An 18,180-nucleotide genomic window follows, 5' to 3' on the forward strand; every position below is an offset into this window, starting at 1 on the left:
GTACCACAATAAGTTCGCACGTTACCGAATGACCGTGGGTTGTTGCGAAACCTCCAGTTTTATTTTCTTTATACCTTTTTACCAAATATAACTTAAAATTAATATTTTTATAATAAGGAACTTCGTTCCTATCCGGTGTCCCACGACACCACACCTCTTTTTTATTGAGCTAACTGCCTATTTGTCATTTGAAATTGTTTACTTTATAATTAAGAATTTTTATAATGACAAAATGAATCATATTCCAATTTTTAAAATTAGATTATGATAGTTCTACTAGTTCTGATAGTTCTACTAGGTATAAGGATAACATAATTGAAGTAATGAGTATATTTCATCCGGTAGCCTGCACGCTAGTCTGACTTCGAAGGCAATGAATAGAGTAGATCTGTAAAACAAATAAAAATGAAGGGATTGTGATTCAGTATTGGTAATACGCACGGTATCTTTGTTACATGATGCTCCAAATATGTATATGTTTATGGTAAGCTACAATTACATCGATAGTTTATTTTTAAAAGTTACGAAGTATATTATACAAATTTTCGTATATTATTATGATTATATTTTTTCTGAATATATAATATTTATTACAGAATTATTGACAAGGTTTCAATTGCATATCCTACAATTTCTGAAAATATATGAAGAGCCAGACATAATTATTAATAGATTTTTCATAATGAGGGATAAATTATTTGTTAGTCGCATCGTATAAGAACCGGTATAATGAGCGAGTGCATATAAAATATTAAAAAAAAAAAAAAACGTTAAACATGGAATTCGTTTTTGCTTATCAATTAATTCGAGATTTTTTTTTTCTCTTATATTCGTTGAATGATTCTCATTGGTTTCTTAAGTTTGCAAATTAATTTTTCATCACTAGATTTTTTTCTAAAAGAAAAAGGAACTAATAAATAATATATATTATTATCTCAATTCAATTTTAATTCATGTCCGAGTATTCTTGAATTATGTTTAAAATACATACATCGAAACCGGATGATTAAAACGCGGCGACAGTTCTTGAAGCTTAGTTTCTAGACGCTTTAAAAATTCAAGAGCGAAGAAACATTTTTCGTCCCTTGTGTGAGTCGTCGCGTCTGAACCCAAAGGCGGTTACACGGCGTCGCTGCAATCGGCGTGACCAGTGTAACAACCATCACGCCCGCTTCCGTCCACCGGCGTAATTACAAACGGAAAATTCAACCGTACATAAACTGTAGACGAATTTCTTCGAACTGAACTTTAATACGTACAGAGCGGCCGATTCAGCTCACGTAACAATCTATTTGGCCCCCGCCGATATTGAATTTGTGCACACAAAGTAATGATTACTCATTCTCGCCGAAGTTTATTTACGACAGGAAGAAATTGCGATTGTATTCTGTTAATGGTTATAACTTCCTAATATGATAAGTCTTCGGCACATGCCCGAATGAAACGCACATCGCACCTAAACTGTTCAGTCATTCGTGGAATTACAGAGCAATTATAATTTTTCATTTTTTTTGTAATAGAGTATTATTACTGAAATTGATTATTACTGTTTGATTAGCTGGTATCAGATTGTAATCCAATAGTCGTCACCACAATTCTGCTTATCTTCCCTTCTTACTGGTTGTAGGACATCTTGTGAGTCCGCGCGGGTAGGTACCACCACCCTACCTATTTCTGCCGTGAAGTAGTAATGCGTTTCGGTTTGAAGGCCGGGGCAGCCGTTGTAACTATACTTGAGACCTTAGAACTTATATCTCAAGGTGAGTGGCGCATTTATGTTGTAGATGGTTGTAGACGTCATGGTCCCACTGCCCAAATATCTAAATTAAAGATGTGTGGTGTCGTGGGACACCGGATAAGAACGAAATTCCTTAATATAAAAATATTAATTGTAAGTTCTATTCGAGGTATAAAGAAAATAAAACTGCAGGTTTCGGCAACAACCCACGGTCATTCAGTAACATGCGAACTTATTGTGGTACACTTCATTCACCGTTGTTTGCATAAGAGTTAGTGTATTGCGCAAATGAACGCTCTGAGATCGTGGTCAATGAATGATAAAAAAAATATGTTATTTTTGTACGTTATTACAAAGTTAAGTCGTACACTGCGTGCATTACTAATTTGTACGTTATTACAAAGTTAAGTCGTACACTGTGTGCATTACTAATAAAAATCTTACGTTACGGACGTTTTTTCCCGGTTAGGGTACCCCTCCGCATCGTCCCATAAGCAATGTCGTTCCAAAAACAATGTAATAAAAACTAAATTCAATTATTGAGCAATTTCCCATATCTCAAGCTGTCATTACGTCTCGAACGCACGAGTACGTTAGATAACCAATTACTGAATATTATCGTTGGACAGTGCAGGTCAATTTCATAATAAATATGAGAGATCGAAGGGCCATGCGTCACCCGTGGCCGGTGGCGCGCTATGGACCGCGCATCGGGACACGTACCTTCACGTTTTGTGTGTGGCCAGTTCGTTCCGGACATGATGTCATCGATCCGCAGCCGAAGCGCGGGCGGCTTGTACTGACACCTAGCCCGCTCCGACTATGACCGAGCACACAGTTAATCGTAGAGACGTGTACAGACAACGATTTACAGCACAAAGTGCCAGTCCTCCCGTGTATTACCAATCTATGGAACAATAAAGAGTACGCTTCGTAGCATATAAATGAGTGGTGCCGTATGCAGGGTATGCCGCTCGTGCCATTAGTAAGCGGCACCGGGTGCGGAGTAATTGACCGGCAAGCTAATTTTATTCTAAGCGCATTGCTCGCTTCCTCTTTCCTTTTTCCTATCGGTCAGCACCGGCCACGAGGCTCTGCTCGACAACAGCGTGCCTTACTGAACAGGAAAATAATGTTCTTCACTTGAATATTAGTACGGGTAGTAAATATTGTGATTTAACAGAACATGCACTCACGACTTAACTTGCTTAGTTTATATGTACTACCTAGTATTCTTTTGGAAGTGTTATTTTTTATTATTTGTTCATTTAGTGGACGCGCTAAAAGCGAATGCGTGTCCTACCATCCTCCTTGAGATGCGATTTCGAAGATTCAATTTTATTGTACAAAATTTGTAGGCAGAGGCTTGGCTCTGCCCCTGGCATTGCTGAAGTCCATGGGCGACGGTAACCACTTACCATCAGATGGGCCGTATGCTCGTCTGACCACAAGGGGAAAAAAACACAAACTGCTAGAATAGTGGAGTGACCTAATTGCCTAGACATGCCAAATCTAATATTTAAGATATTATAATAACATTTTTTATAAAAAATGCTATAATATTAATTTGTACTCTATTCGAACCTTTATTAATGAAACCATATCCCAACTTCTGCTTTATCTACTACTAGCCTCATCAGAATCGTTTCGTAAACATTCACAAAGTATCACATTTCAAATTATCATGACGTAAGTCGCATACATTGTATTCCTTCTAACTCTATCTACGCACCCCTGATTCTTAGACAAAACAATGTAATCAATACCTGCTTTTGCGTGTCGTCGTGGCCTTGTACTAGTTCAGTACACGGTCTAGACTTGATCGTATGTTGTCTTCATTAATGGTTACAGGAGAACATGCCTGCCCGATTTGTTATCTCACAGCTCACTATGAGATTTTGTTTTACATCCGCACTATGAACAAATCAATGTACTTGCCGTTTTGAATCTTAGTTCATTAAATACAACGCCTAAGTACTTATTAATCTTAGAACCGGAACGTATGGCCGGAACGGAAGTCTGCAACCCGGTCGTTTGTAGCGTAGGAGCTCGCAACACGCCCTACCAACACTGATTACGAAAACTTTAAAAAACTGTCGGCGTTTTTAAAAAACTTACGTTTCATCGTGCAAGTTAATCTTGCACATGCACTAGGTGCGTATTTACTAAGAAAAACTGGTAATCGTATTTAGGATTTGAGCACCGGCGCGGCGTAGTGGTATAACTAGTCGCGCTATGGCTACGATTTGCACCGGTCACCGTCCGAGCGAATTAACCCATAGACACAGCCCAGTGAGTTTCTCACCGGATCTTCTCAGTGGGTCGCGTTTCCGATTCGGTCGTAGATTCTGCGAAGCACTGCTCTTGCTAAGGCCAGTGTTAGTAACACACCGGTTTGAGCCCCGTGAGCTCACCTACATGTTATGGCGAAGCTGAAATAACCTCTCAAGGCTATCAGTATAGGTAGGAAAAAATGCCGACGACAGTAGACGTGCCAAAGAAGTTCACGGTCAGCTATGTTACCAGAGACTAATGTGAGTTCCAGCGCGAAGAGTAAAGTCGCTCCCTTATTTTAGCTTTTTTATGGCTTTATGCCATTAGCGCCTTTGCGCAATGTCAATCAAATTTTGATTATAATAACTTATTATTAACGTAGTTATAATAGTCCACGAAATCTCCAAAAATAAACATTAAGGTTAGGTTTGGACCAAGTTAGTGATAATAATGAAAATACCAAAATCTCCAAGAAGTGCTTTTAGCAGATATTGGATTGACGACGACTTTTCAATTGACTACATCACGCCAAGTTGCTCTATTCTCTACGACGTGAATCGCGTCACAAACATTATTCAAGACTGCACAAATCCGGACACTCCATCAGAAGCTACTTGAGATTTTTTATGGTTTACAAAGAAATTGATATTACCAAACTAGCATACACATTTATTTTGCACAAGAATATCCCCTGACAAATAAATAAATCATTTCACCAGGAAAATCAATTTTAAATGTTTATTTGAACATGCAGTGAAAGAGCTCATTTTTTATGCAAAAATAACATACGCAAATAACTCATATGAAGAATAAGAGTCTTTGTATTTCGGACAACAGATCATTTAAAAACTGGGTCACTGTGCATTCGTTTGACAATATTTAATTGTCAAAATTATCAAGTTTATCTTGAAGTCCGCACCTATTTTTACAGACAGTAAAAATAAGAATATCTTTCATCTGTCAGGTAGTTAATATTTACATGTCATATAAAATTCTTAGAATTTCTAGGAAGGTTTCGTGTGGACAATATCTTAGATGTTTACAAATAACTGATTTTCAATAGAAATTTTACACAAGTGTGCTCTTTAATTGATGATAATGGGTAATTATTTTTTTATTGCTTAGACGGGTGGACGAGCTCACAGCCCACCTGGTGTTGAGTGGTTACTGGAGCCCATAGACATCTACAACGTAAATGCCGCCACGCACCTTAAGAAATGAGTTATAAGTATAGTAACAACGGCTGCCCCACCTTTCAAACCGAAACGCTTTACTGCGCCACGGCAGAAATAGGCGGGGGTGGTGGTATCTACCCGTGCTGACTCATAAGAGGTTCTACCACCAGTTACCAGTACCATCTTGCAAATAGGTCCTAGGCTTGATAAAAAATCACCATGAACCTTAAATAGTCCGGAAAGAAATAAATAGACAGCAGTAGATATTTTTGTCTGGATGATCTTCAGCTGATGGATTGTGGAGACTTCAGCTACATCGAGCTCACTTACCGCTACTTATCCTACTAATATATATCCTGCCGTTTTTCCTGTATATGACGCAAATCAAGCACGTGTTCGGATTTATAGAGTAGGATAGTCGTGGTTTCGTAAACTTTCGTATCGAATCTTAGAATTCTAATTTTAGAGTAGGCGTCATTCAGTTTATCCAGTTTATGGGCGGTTTTTGCACCTAATGTTAGGATGCAAGTTCATTTGCTAACTTAAGTTTATTTAAGAAAGATTCGACTTTTTGAGGCTGATATTGAGATAAACGGGGTATTCGATAGCCCGAAAAGTGGAGAGCCAAACGCGACACTGTATTAATGTGGGGCGTTTTTAAGTGGATGTTTTGGCCACCCCCCTCGACGTCGGGTGCTTACCAGATGATCATCGGAAAACATAGAAATTAAGACGTGAATGCTCTCGCTCTCCTCGAGACGGGAGGTCGAGTTTTCAATAATAATTATATTGCATAGTGTAGTTGAACTTTTTAACCCCGGAAGCAAGACTTCTATGCGACGACAAAATAGAGATGTAAAATTTCTAGAAAATTTAGTTATGAACAAAAGTGTGAGCAAAAAGTAAAATTTTATTAAATTACTAGCGACCCGCCATCGCTTCTGTTCGGAAACATTAAATTTTATTATTGATAGTTGAGTCCCGCGATGTTACCCGCGGTGATAGTCGTACCGCGGGTGACGCCGCGGGGCGAACCTAGTCTAAAAAAGTAAAAAAGCCTAAGTTACTCCTTATATCATCAGCTACCTGTCAGTGAAAGTCCCATCAAAATTGGTCGAGCCGTTCCGGAGATTAGCCGGAACAAACAGACAGACAGACAGGCAGACAAAAATTGTAAAAAATGTTATTTTGGTGTATGTACCGTATATATATTCATATGCATGTAGTAAAAAGCGGTTAATTCAATATTACAAACAGACACTCCAATTTTATTTATATGTACAGATAATCAAGTAGGTAGGTATTTGTAACTGTCGTTGAATTAACAAATTATTGTTAGCTCGGCATCAGTCAAGTCTTAATTTTCCCGCAATGTAAGAAAGGTAGATGTGATTTTCAATATTCACCAAAATCAGCTGATGCTATACGAAGTGCTTAGTGACCATCCCATATGAGTAGCTGATTTAGTTTTCCGTTACATTTGTGTCTTCGTCGATCGATTTATCAGGTTCTGGAGCACACTTCATTTTCTTTTATAAATACAAAGCGTATTCCCATCTAAACTAATATATAAATCTACAGTGGTTTTTACGGATGTTCCGTTATAACTACTGAACCATGAATCCGATTGACTTGAAACTTGGTATCCATGTAGAAAATAAATGTAGTTAATGGATAGGCTAATATTTATATGAGTGTTGGACTCCCTAATAATAATGACAATAAATAATAATGTTAATTTTGAATGCCCAGCGAAGTGGCCGAGTACGGCTAGTAATTTATATTTTGACGATGTTTCATCGCTTTTAAAGCAAACAATAGCATACAACTTACAATTACAAATATACAGTGAGATTTACGTAAAGCCCACAAGTAAAATGTGTATTTTCTGAATGATGAAACAGCAGGTTGCACAATACGCACACACAATATTATTATTCTAATCATCGTCACCCATTTCGAAACAGTGCGTCGAGTAAAATTCAATGTTCACATCGATATTAATATGTCAGTAATAAAATGAGACGTGACCTATGATAACAAGTGAACCGTGGACATGACACTTAATTTTCACTAGTTTATTCGTTCTACATACGACGTCTTGTGAGGTCTGAGGCGACATGTTATTATCATGTCGTCACTGGCGCCAATGCCGAACATAGACGAAGTACATATTATAACCCTCGAGATGTGAACGTTGATTATTATAGCATAACATTATTATCCTTTTTCAGAAAATAATAAATCCATCATTCTCGGCTGCCATCGACCTTAACTTAACGAACATAGAGTGTTGAATGTCATAATTTAGTGGTTCTATAAAATTGTCAGTCTTCTCACAGTTTACTCGCTATTTTGCTAACAAACAGCTTTGTCAGCGTTAATTGCGTGATGCGTTCACCTCATTCGGAACTCCGATCGTCAGTTCATCATTATTAAGCAACTACGTAAGTTAGCTGACATCAAATCAATTTTATTATAGACTAAATTTGTGTGTGTTTTAATAAGTAATATTTTAATAATGCTTAAATAGTTATAATTCACGGAATAGTCTGTGTACAAAAGTGGACCGTTCCGTGCAAACGTATCTATGTATTCATTATAATTCAACTAAATTTAGCCGCCATCACATAGTTGGTTACTGTTTAAATGTTATTTGCTGTAATAATTAGATATTAATACAACAGATAATTAACCGTAAGTAAAAAAATTATGCCTAGAATCGTAATTATTTACAGAAGTTCATAATTATTAAGCATCTGCGTAAGTTAGCTAACATCAAATCAATTTTATTATAGACTAATTTGTGTGTGTTTTAATAAGTAATATATTAATAATGTTAATAAATAGTTATAATTCACGGAATAGTCTGTGTACAAAAGTGGACTGTTCCGTGCAAGCGTATCTATCTATTTATTATTAGCTGACCCGGCAGACTTCGTAGTGCCTCAATCGATAAATAAAAGTCCTAAGCTTTTGTATAAAATAAACTGAAAACAAACAAAAGGAATCCGTCCGACGGGGGAAACACCAAAGGAAAAACGAAATTGTTATTTTTATTAAATTCCAAGCATTTTCATATTTATCTACTTCATATTATCATATTTTTAAGCTGGACTTCCATAAATAATTTAAGATCAAAATTAGCCAAATCGGTTCAGCCGTTCTCGAGTTTTAGCGAGACTAACGAACAGTAATTCATTTTTATAGATAGAGATAATTCAACTAAATTTAGCCACTATCACATTAGTTGGTTACTGTTTTAATGTTATTTGCTGTAATAACTAGATATTAATACAACGTATAATTAACCGTAAGATAGAATAAATTCATGCCTAGAATCGTAATTATTTACGGAATAATCCTAATTAGCGCTTACAATATTATATTATGCATTTAAAGCCTGTTCAACAATTACAAGGCGAACACTTTAACATCTTAATAATTTTTTTTAGTAATTAATTAAAGTATTAATTTATTTTTTTGCGTACGTAACGTACACGTAAGCTGTAAGCACTTATAAAGCTTACCTATAACAAAACCATAGGAGCGAACGAATAATTCCTTCTTTTTTTTCCTGACCATCCGTCTATGACCTGTATTATAACGCCAGGTGTTCAAAAGCTCACGCAGCTTTACTTCATTCTGGGCAATTTTTTTTTTAAATTATTTAATTTTTATTAAAAAATTATTTAATTTTTATTAAAAAATAATCCCTAAATGACGTTCAATAAACATATTCTCGGTCCTAGTCGAAGCAAATAAGTCACTATGAGGTCGCATCTCGATAAAATTATAATTGACAGTGACGTAAATTTCCTGATTCATAAACAGTTTGTTTTCAATTTGACAGTAATTTATACTTGTTCTGTGTCGTATAAATCGGACATCAATTAAACAACAATTAAAATCAGGGTGGAATTAAAGTTGTGGAACATTGTAGAATTGCAGTTATACAAAAGTTTTAGTGTCCGTTGATGTTATTACATAATTTTTTAATTTTTTTATAGCATAGATGTTTGGACGAGCTCACGGCCCAACTGACGTTAAGTAGTTACCGGAGCCCATGGACATCTACAGCGTAAATGCCGCCACCCACCTTGAGATATGAGTTCTAAGGTCTCAGTATAATTACAACGGCTGCCCCACCCTTCAACCGAAACGCATTACTGCTTTACGGCAGCAATAGGCAGGGTGGTGGTACCTACCCGTGCGGACTCACAAGAGGTCTTACCACCAGTAATTACGCAAATTATAATTTGACATTGATTCTTACAAAAAAAAATTTTTTTTTCCAATTTACCTTCCAGAGTCTATAGATAGATCTATTGAATTCCCAAATTAAAACTCAGATAGCTCTACGAATAGAATGTTTTTTTTAGATAATAGTATGTGAAAAGTAAAGGAATATTTTCATTTTATGTGATAAAAGTTTGTTGATATTAAATACACACATTTTAATAACTATGTACTATGAATAACATCTAACATTCGTTTATTATCTTTATTGGTAAAAGAGAAATGTTATTTAATACTTTTTTCAGTTCATATCGCTTTGTCATTTGCCGACACGAGCACATGTTTTTTTTCTGTATGAATTAATTAAGCAATTCAATACATACAGAGTATATTATTACTTTATCATTTGTGTGTCGCTGCTGAACGGGTTCAAATCAGTAGAACAACAAAAAATAATTTGCTGTAAGATAAGCTTCACAATTTATGTTCTTTTCTCATTTAGATACGTTATACAATGTTGATTCACAATATTATATTTTTGATCACGCTACATTACTGGCTTCGGTTTTTTTGTCATTGCTCGATAAACATCGTTTGAATGTCTGTTGTCTAAGAGTTTGCTCAAGGCCTGATCGGATTTTCGTTGAATTTTTTTTTTATTGCCTTTGTAGGCATACCGGCATACGGGCCACCTGATGGTGAGTGGTTACCGTCGCCCATGGACTTCAGCAACGCCAGGGGCAGAGCCAAGCCGCTGCCAACCGCAACAACAACAGCTTTATTGTAAAATAAGCAACGCGAGTTTCAAAACGCATGAGAAAATCAGTATTTAGTGCCGCCACAGTGCTAATTCGTGTCATAGAATTGGAGTTGTAAAAACAACGCGTATTTTTTTTCTTATTTAAACCAATAATAATAATAATAATGTGCAACAATGAAAAACGTTGTCTTTAAAGACAACAGACGGTCAATTATTGATCTATATGGATGCAACCAATTGCGTGGCCAGCAAAACCCATAATGAAACCGTCGTAATTTGATACAAATGTGCTTCTAGTTACTTAATTTCAGCACGAAACGAGATACGTAACTCGAAACGCTTTAAAAATAATTTCGGAACACACAACCCCAATAAAACAAAAGCAAAAATGGCGTTCCGAGTGAAGCCTCGTGGTGGTGAATTTACGGTTCGTTTGTCACGTAATATGCACCGCCCATGGATCTAGTTAACACGCCCTTTATACCAGCTTATTTAACGATTGGCCCTCATATTACAAATTTTCACCGCACGAAAATATTCCAGCCTCGTTTGCTTTCTAACTTGCATTTATTCACGTTTTGAGCCGTGAAAAGGGCTTCCCTTCGCCGCAGTTGTTACTGTCAGGGGTTTTTGTGTATGGAGTTGACCAATTAGTCGTCGGATAGCATGTTCGGGTGGCAGCTATCGGCTAATTCGGACGCGTGCGGTTGGCCTTAATAGCGCGTTGCCGGCTGGTAATGTCCTTTTGGCGTGCCGCGCCCTAACCGCCCTATCTGCCCACCAATATTTAAGGCCTGTAACGTACCTTTTAAAACTGCGTCCATACCCCGAGATTGGCCATTGCGTGAGTCCATTGCTACATTACGACTTCGAATAATTAGCCTTATCTGATACCATTTTACGAACACGGTAATTTAAATGAAGGTATGGCATTAGTGTTGAAAACGCTACTGCATTTTCGGTCTTCTGAATTTTTTCTGTTAGCATTCACGATAAATTTAAATTCTTGTAACAGCATTAAGAACGTTAAATAAAATCTATTGTCCTACGATGTTGAGCGTAATGTAAAATATTAAACGACATCTGATACCAGCTTTCGAGGTAAACTCTCAGAAATGTTTCACACAAAAAATGTCATAGTGTATTAAAAGCCTCTTTCGAATGTCATCGCAAGTGGACCACAATGTAGACAGGGCCGGTGAAGCGTGAGGCAAAGGTGTACATCTATTACTTGACGAAACAACGAACTGTGTAATTTTATATGGGTGTGGACGATGTCATTGGTAAATTCGAACTGTTCGTAACATTATATCTTCAGGCGTGTTCCCTACCTGCGTGGCGGCTAGCGGCATGATCACTCACACAAAAACACTGGATATTATTACCTCGCTTTGTCTATAATTGGTACGTTTTGTCACATTAATCGAGAAACACGTTATTAGATAACAATAGTATATCATTCTTAAAACAAATGAAGAACTGCCTATCTGTTAGCGAGTGCAATATCATCGGTATCTATATATTAATACGTGAAGCAAAAACTTTGTATCCCTTTTTACGAAAATTGCGCGGACGGAGGAGTATGAAATTTTCCACACTTATAGAGAATATAGAGAAGAAGTGCACAATGCTAATATTTTTTTAAAATAATGCATAAAAGATACATTAAATCAATAAAGAAAACATTGCACACACTACATACCATGTATTTGACGCACACACGCATGCATACATACTATTTATTGTCAAACTTTTGTTCTTGGCGTCTGTTGTCAAATTGAGAATAGATTAAATATTGTTTGTCTTTGTTAATATTTTTTATAGAGTAGCCTTGGCGAAATTTGTGATTATAGAAGTATAAAATACAATCATAATAGTGTACAAACTTACAATTCCAATTAATTAAAGTCGAATTTCGACTACTGCGGGACCTCTAGTTTCCATAGATTTGACGTCGCCTTTTATGCAAATTGTCTAATAACCTAACTCTCTACGTTAGAACCATTTTTCTCTGAGTAATTTTCACGAATGCTTTTACAACGTTATCTGATGCAAATCAAACATTAGTCTTTAGTCTATATATATAAAAATGAATTGCTGTTCGTTAGTCTCGCTAAAACTCGAGGACGGCTGGACCGATATGGCTAATTTTGGTCTTGAATTATTTGTGGACGTCCAGGGAAGGTTTAAAAGGTAGAAAAATATGAAAATGCTCGGAATTAAACAAAAATAGCAATTTTGCTTTTCCTTCGATGTGTCCCCCGTCGGACGGATTCCTTTACTTTGTTTTAAGTTTATTTTATACAAAGGTGTAGGTATTTTATTTATCGATTGAGGCACTACGAAGTCTGCCGGGTCAGCTAGTTATTGATATAATAATTTAATCTTCCTCTTATGCAATGCAATTTAAAAGGATTGAAGAAAAGAAATGAAAAACGAGTAAAGATTCGATATTGGGCGGACTCGATGTAACAACGGAACAATATATAGTTCGGTACAATACCGAGAGTCCGTTTCAATTATGTGCTACTTGACCAATACGCGTTAATGAATCTCGTTTGTCTAAAACAAGATTTCATGGTTACGACACGCTTAACAGTGATATAACGCGTGGCTACAGAAAGAGAATAACACTTTTAGATGCTTCTTAATTTTTATAGTGTAGCCAATAGATAGTAGGTAAGACGAAAAACATGCTTACGTATTATAATTAAACATGTTTCTAGGAATTTTAACATCAATGCATTATGAGAGCTCTTTTATTGGCAATTAATACATTTCATTAAAGAACGAAAAAAAAAAAAAAGAAAACGTTTAGAACACTTAATTTGAAATGAATGGAGAACGTTTGAATAACTTATAGATTCAATTTGAATCACAGTAATAATTATTAAGATTATTTTATTTAAATGTATCCGATTTCTAGTATTACTCAAACGTGCTTATTTATTGAAAATTGATATTGAACTCCAAATTGACAAATACAAGCATATTATTTGATGAGTTTAAATAATTTTATAACTAAATACAAAATGAATGAACGAAATAAGGTTTCACGAAATTATTTCACACTATGAATTTTAGATCGTACGACAACCGTGTACTACGTGTGTTGCTCAAGCACTAACATATTTCATGTCTAGTGCTATTTGTACCGGTGCAGGCCACACGTTCTCACCTTTATTTCACGATTATGACTCGATTTAGGGCCGGCCCGGTCCGCCCTGTTTTATTATCCGACCGGGGAATGCATTAATCTATTGCCTCCATAAGTCACCAAATTATAACAACAATTTTCGTCGAATAATTCATCAACGAATAAACTCGAATACGACAAGGCGAGAACCATTAAATTAACCGCAGCATCAACATTTTAATAACAAAGACGGGGAGTGCCAGCGATATTTTTGTGTTTATCTCATTTTTATGATTTTAAGTAGGAAGCATGAGGTGGCTGCAAAGATAGGGATTTAATTGAAGGCGAGGCGGCATAGGTACGATAGGGGTGGGAAGCCACAACCGCCTGTCGGGGAGAGGGCGCTCCGCGAGGGAAACGAAATAATAAAAAAATGAACCGACGCGACGCTCCCGCGAACTCGGATGCTGTGAAAGTGGCACGCCGTGGATAAATGAAGCTTTTTTTTTCTCTTTGTAAAACGCCTAAGCTAGGCGTCGTCCCACTTCAGTATTGTCATTTGAATTCTATGGATGTTAGGTTCATTCATAGCGCCCGTTTCGTCGGTGCATCATTAAATTTATGTCTGTAAATTCTCAGCTCTCAAATTGCCATATTAGCTTCGGGAAAAAGTTTATTTACACGCTTAAATTCTATGGAGTGGACTAGTGAAATGACAAAAAAAAAAAAATACTACGACACAGATGATATGCTCTTCTTCAAAATAAATATAATATTTTTGTTTACACTATTTATATTTTGATGACAATACTAAATAGTAAAACAAAAACCTACTGACTGGATTAAAAAAACATTCGTAGTCTTCTAGATTAATTTATTTGTTTTCTAGATATTAATCCAAAATTTAAAAGGTGAATAATAACTGGTTTCTAACTGTTAACTTGACAACGAAATAGGGTGAAAAAGGAAAGAGCCGATATTTTCAACAGTAAAATATGGATACAATCCAAAAGCGTGAAACGAATTCTAACTACAATCGTAACAGCTATGATTCAAAATCGATTGCACGGTCGACTATAAGGGGTATCTCCCGTCTCTTGTGCTATTTAAGTGACAGTTTTATTAATTTCTCATACTGCTCATCCCCATTTCCCACCCCAGCCAGTACTCAACAATGCAGCATTGGCAGCATATGGTACCGGCAACACAAGCAGCGTTTCATAATCGATTTACTATAAAATCTTATGCGGTAGTCAGCTACTATTTTTGAAGTTAGCTTTTTGTGAGTAAACATGTAAATTATTCGATTAAAAGTCTAAGCGATAGAGTGAGTCAATTAAATAGTCACACATATACGTCTACGGGTCCGGGAAAACGATAAAGATAGGAAAACCTAAATACAGATGCGTCGATCACTGAGTGCGTCGGTACGTAATTCTATGTGAGATAAGCTAGAGCTTAACTGTAACACAACAGTAACTGGCTTATCTCGATTTCAATTATTATACTGGCGATTCCATTGGCTCAGTGTGGCGATCACGAGACCGGGAGGGCACGTTCCCGGGATAGGGGCGGTGTCGAATCCCTTTATCTGGAATCTCGTCCAAATCAGACTTCGCCATTTACGCTTGATTGCACACTAAAATTTTAGCGATTTAGCAGAAACGTAACCGTTTCTTTTTCTGGGAAAAAATCTTGAAGTCATGATCATTCCCTTCGTTTAATGATAATTGTTTTATTATCAGGTACGGGATGGACCTAAATGGAGCGCGAAGAAAAAATGCTACGCGAGAAACGACTAGCACGCTCAAAGCATGGCTCAACGAGCACAAGAAGAATCCTTATCCAACGAAAGGGGAGAAGATTATGCTTGCTATCATTACCAAAATGACGCTTACGCAAGTTTCTACCTGGTTTGCGAATGCGCGTCGTCGACTGAAGAAAGAGAACAAGATGACGTGGGAACCAAGAAACAGGGTTGACGATGATGACAATAATAATGACGACGATGACCACAAAAGTAATGACGGCAAAGACGCTTTAGGTATGTATTCATCATTCATTTGTGAGACACCATGCGAATTCTTTTTTCATGTCCTGTATCCGTGGGAGTTTGATTTGGAAAATAACAAGTTTTATTAATTTTAGATGGTAAGGACTCCGGCACAGGTTCGAGTGAAGACGGAGACAGACCTCAGCAGAGGTTGGATCTTTTGGGACAACGAACAGAATCAGAGTGGTCAGAATCACGTGCGGACAGCGGACCTGAGTCACCTGAGCCCTATGAGAGACCGATACATCCAGCGTACCAACATTTACCTTCCCGCGCACCACCTGGAAGCACCCCTGCATCGGCCAAGCCCAGAATATGGTCGCTAGCGGATATGGCGAGCAAAGACGGTGAGTCGCCTGCGCCTCCGTCATCGGCTTCCGCTTTCTACCAGTCAGCTGCAGCGGCTGCAGCGGCTGCGCGATTAGCACATCCTTACGGAAGGCCCGAACTATATCGAGGGCTATATCCTCCAACTCACCCCGCCGACGTGGCTCTGTTGGAATATTCTCGGTCTTTAGCTCTCGCTAATCCAGCACCTGCACCGCCGGCTCCTTCACCGTCGTCTTCATCGACATCGTCAGTGGCCGAGCCGCCACCACCGCCCCGTGCCTGACCGCTAGCCCACCGCCCGCCGTTGGCGCATCGACAATAACCGCGATCTCGCCTGACGAGTGCCACGAGGGCCTTCTCAGCTTGTAAATAGCAATAGACTTAACAATATAAATATGTATACATACGTATAAATACGTGATAATTTTAATGATGCACCGGTAGAGAAGCTTAGAGATGTGATAGTGGACACTTGCGTCGCTGCCACCGTGAGGTTGACAACTCGCAAATGACGTCATTGTCGACGCGCCCCCGCGGTGCGTCGCTTTGACTGACCGACAATACTAGGTGCTAATACAAGTTGGACCTTGCGACATGTTGCTCTAGTTATTTTAAAAAGTTGGTTAAACGAAGTGATTTATTTTTAAATAGGTATTAAAAGCGTTATGTTTCTTATAATTAAATGCATCTTTGTTCGAGACTTTTGTATGTAGTGTAAATTATTATAATTTTAAATGTCTATTCTTTATATTTAGAGCCTCTAATTACGTCCAGTGTTTTTGTTTGATAGTTTCACAAAGCTGTCATGCAGAATGTATTATTTATTGATACGAGGTCAGTAGTTATTATAACATGTCATTAGATGTACTAAGTTGTTGTAATGCATATTAATCAGATTTGTTGTATGGTAGGCACCTATAAAATCTGTTTAGTTAATTTCTAGTCAGAAGACTATGATTGTCTGTGTTACAGCTACATACATATCTAGTGAATAAAATACCTACCATAATAGTATTTTTCCAAAAACTTTTGACGTTATCTTTATTCAAAACGGCGTGGGCTTTAAAAGAGTTATCGAAAGAACCATGTCGCTTCTCTGAAATACTTTTAGGATTCATAACGACTACGTTTATTTAAACTTTCTTTTTCCGAATAATAATAGGGACCACTGGAATTCCTCAATATTTCTCGAATCATATTGTTGAAGAATTTTTTTAAATGTATAGTTCAAATAAATAGCTTAAAAAGCTTACAAAGCTGCCCCAATATTCTGCAAATACAAAATATTCGATTGAAAATTGTAGGTTTTTCCGTCTATGGGCTCCAATGAGCTGCGGTTACCACAAAAGACCAGCCGTGCCGATTTCTCGTATGACATCGATTTGAAAATAAATAAAGAAATTGATTCCATAAATGTTTTGAGCCCAAAAAGGATTTCATGAAGGATTTTATGTTAATTTGGTGAAGTCCGCGTCGTAATTAATTAGAATTAATTGAACTATAGGTACTTAAACATTGTATTTTTTTTTTCAAAAAAAAACTCGATGTAAGTATATGAAAAGGCCTTGTATAATAAGTATAACAGTCAAATCAACTTTTGTATTTGTCGATTTGTTCTCTAAACACTGTAATATATTTTAGGTTTTTTTTTTACATTGTAGAGACTGAGAGTCCAAAATTGAGTCTATAGTTTTGTACATACGTCACTGTTGTAATTATATATTGTAATTATTGTGATTATTTAAGTGGTGAATGCAATAAATTCTCTGTAATAGCTGTCTTTTCGATGTAAATAAATACGGATGGAAGACGTTGGGTCCTGTAGTTTGTTTACAGCGAGATACGTTCGCGAATAGTGGTCTTACTAGAGATTTAAATCGTTTAATGATTTTACATAAGAAACGAACTGTTTAATATCTCGATCCACTTAAGTAAATGAAGTCTATTAAAAGCAATAATCCATTTAAAACGTAGGTAGTCGAAGCGGTACTATGTAGTTGACGGGATTATAATTTTGTTAACTCTAAAACGTCTTTTAACCGTTAACGAGAAAGGTGTGTGAATAGATGCAATAAAATTTAATACAGAAATAAATAAACGATCATTGGTTTGATTATGTCGCCTGTTTTTTTCCCTATAACACTTAAACTTTGTTACAGCAAACCTAAACGAACCGAGAACTCAGGTTAATATGTTAAAGACGAGTGAAATTTGTTTAATAACACAAACCGATCTAAAAGCATTATGTTTTTAAATGCACGACTAGATTCCTGTTTGTGATGTGCAAAAATGAAGTATAAAAAGAGATGCTTTTATGATTAATTTTTTTTTTTATTTATTTTATTAGGCTCACAATACACATCACAAGCTAAAGATACATAAAAAAACACAAATAAAAAGAAACAAAATCTGGCTTGCAACATAAGTTATGTGCGCACGATCACTTCGCAGACGTCACTGGTCGACATAGGCCTC

General features: G+C 36.8%; 1 protein-coding gene across 2 annotated transcripts in view; it reads left to right on the forward strand.

Moving 5' to 3' along the window:
* Positions 1 to 17,821, forward strand: part of mirr (iroquois-class homeodomain protein mirror) — a 65,304-nt gene extending 47,483 nt beyond the window's left edge. For both annotated transcript variants that reach the window (XM_089728439.1, XM_028176404.2), the window contains exons 4-5: positions 15,068 to 15,366; positions 15,471 to 17,821. In XM_089728439.1, coding sequence (XP_089584565.1) covers positions 15,068 to 15,366; positions 15,471 to 15,988 — 817 coding nt within the window. In that variant the 3' untranslated portion in view covers positions 15,989 to 17,821. The remainder of the gene's footprint in view (positions 1 to 15,067; positions 15,367 to 15,470) is intronic.
* The last annotated feature ends 359 nt before the right edge of the window (positions 17,822 to 18,180 follow it).

This window comes from Bombyx mandarina, chromosome 01, assembly GCF_030267445.1.
Source record: "Bombyx mandarina strain Sakado chromosome 01, ASM3026744v2".
Classification (NCBI taxonomy): domain Eukaryota; kingdom Metazoa; phylum Arthropoda; class Insecta; order Lepidoptera; family Bombycidae; genus Bombyx; species Bombyx mandarina.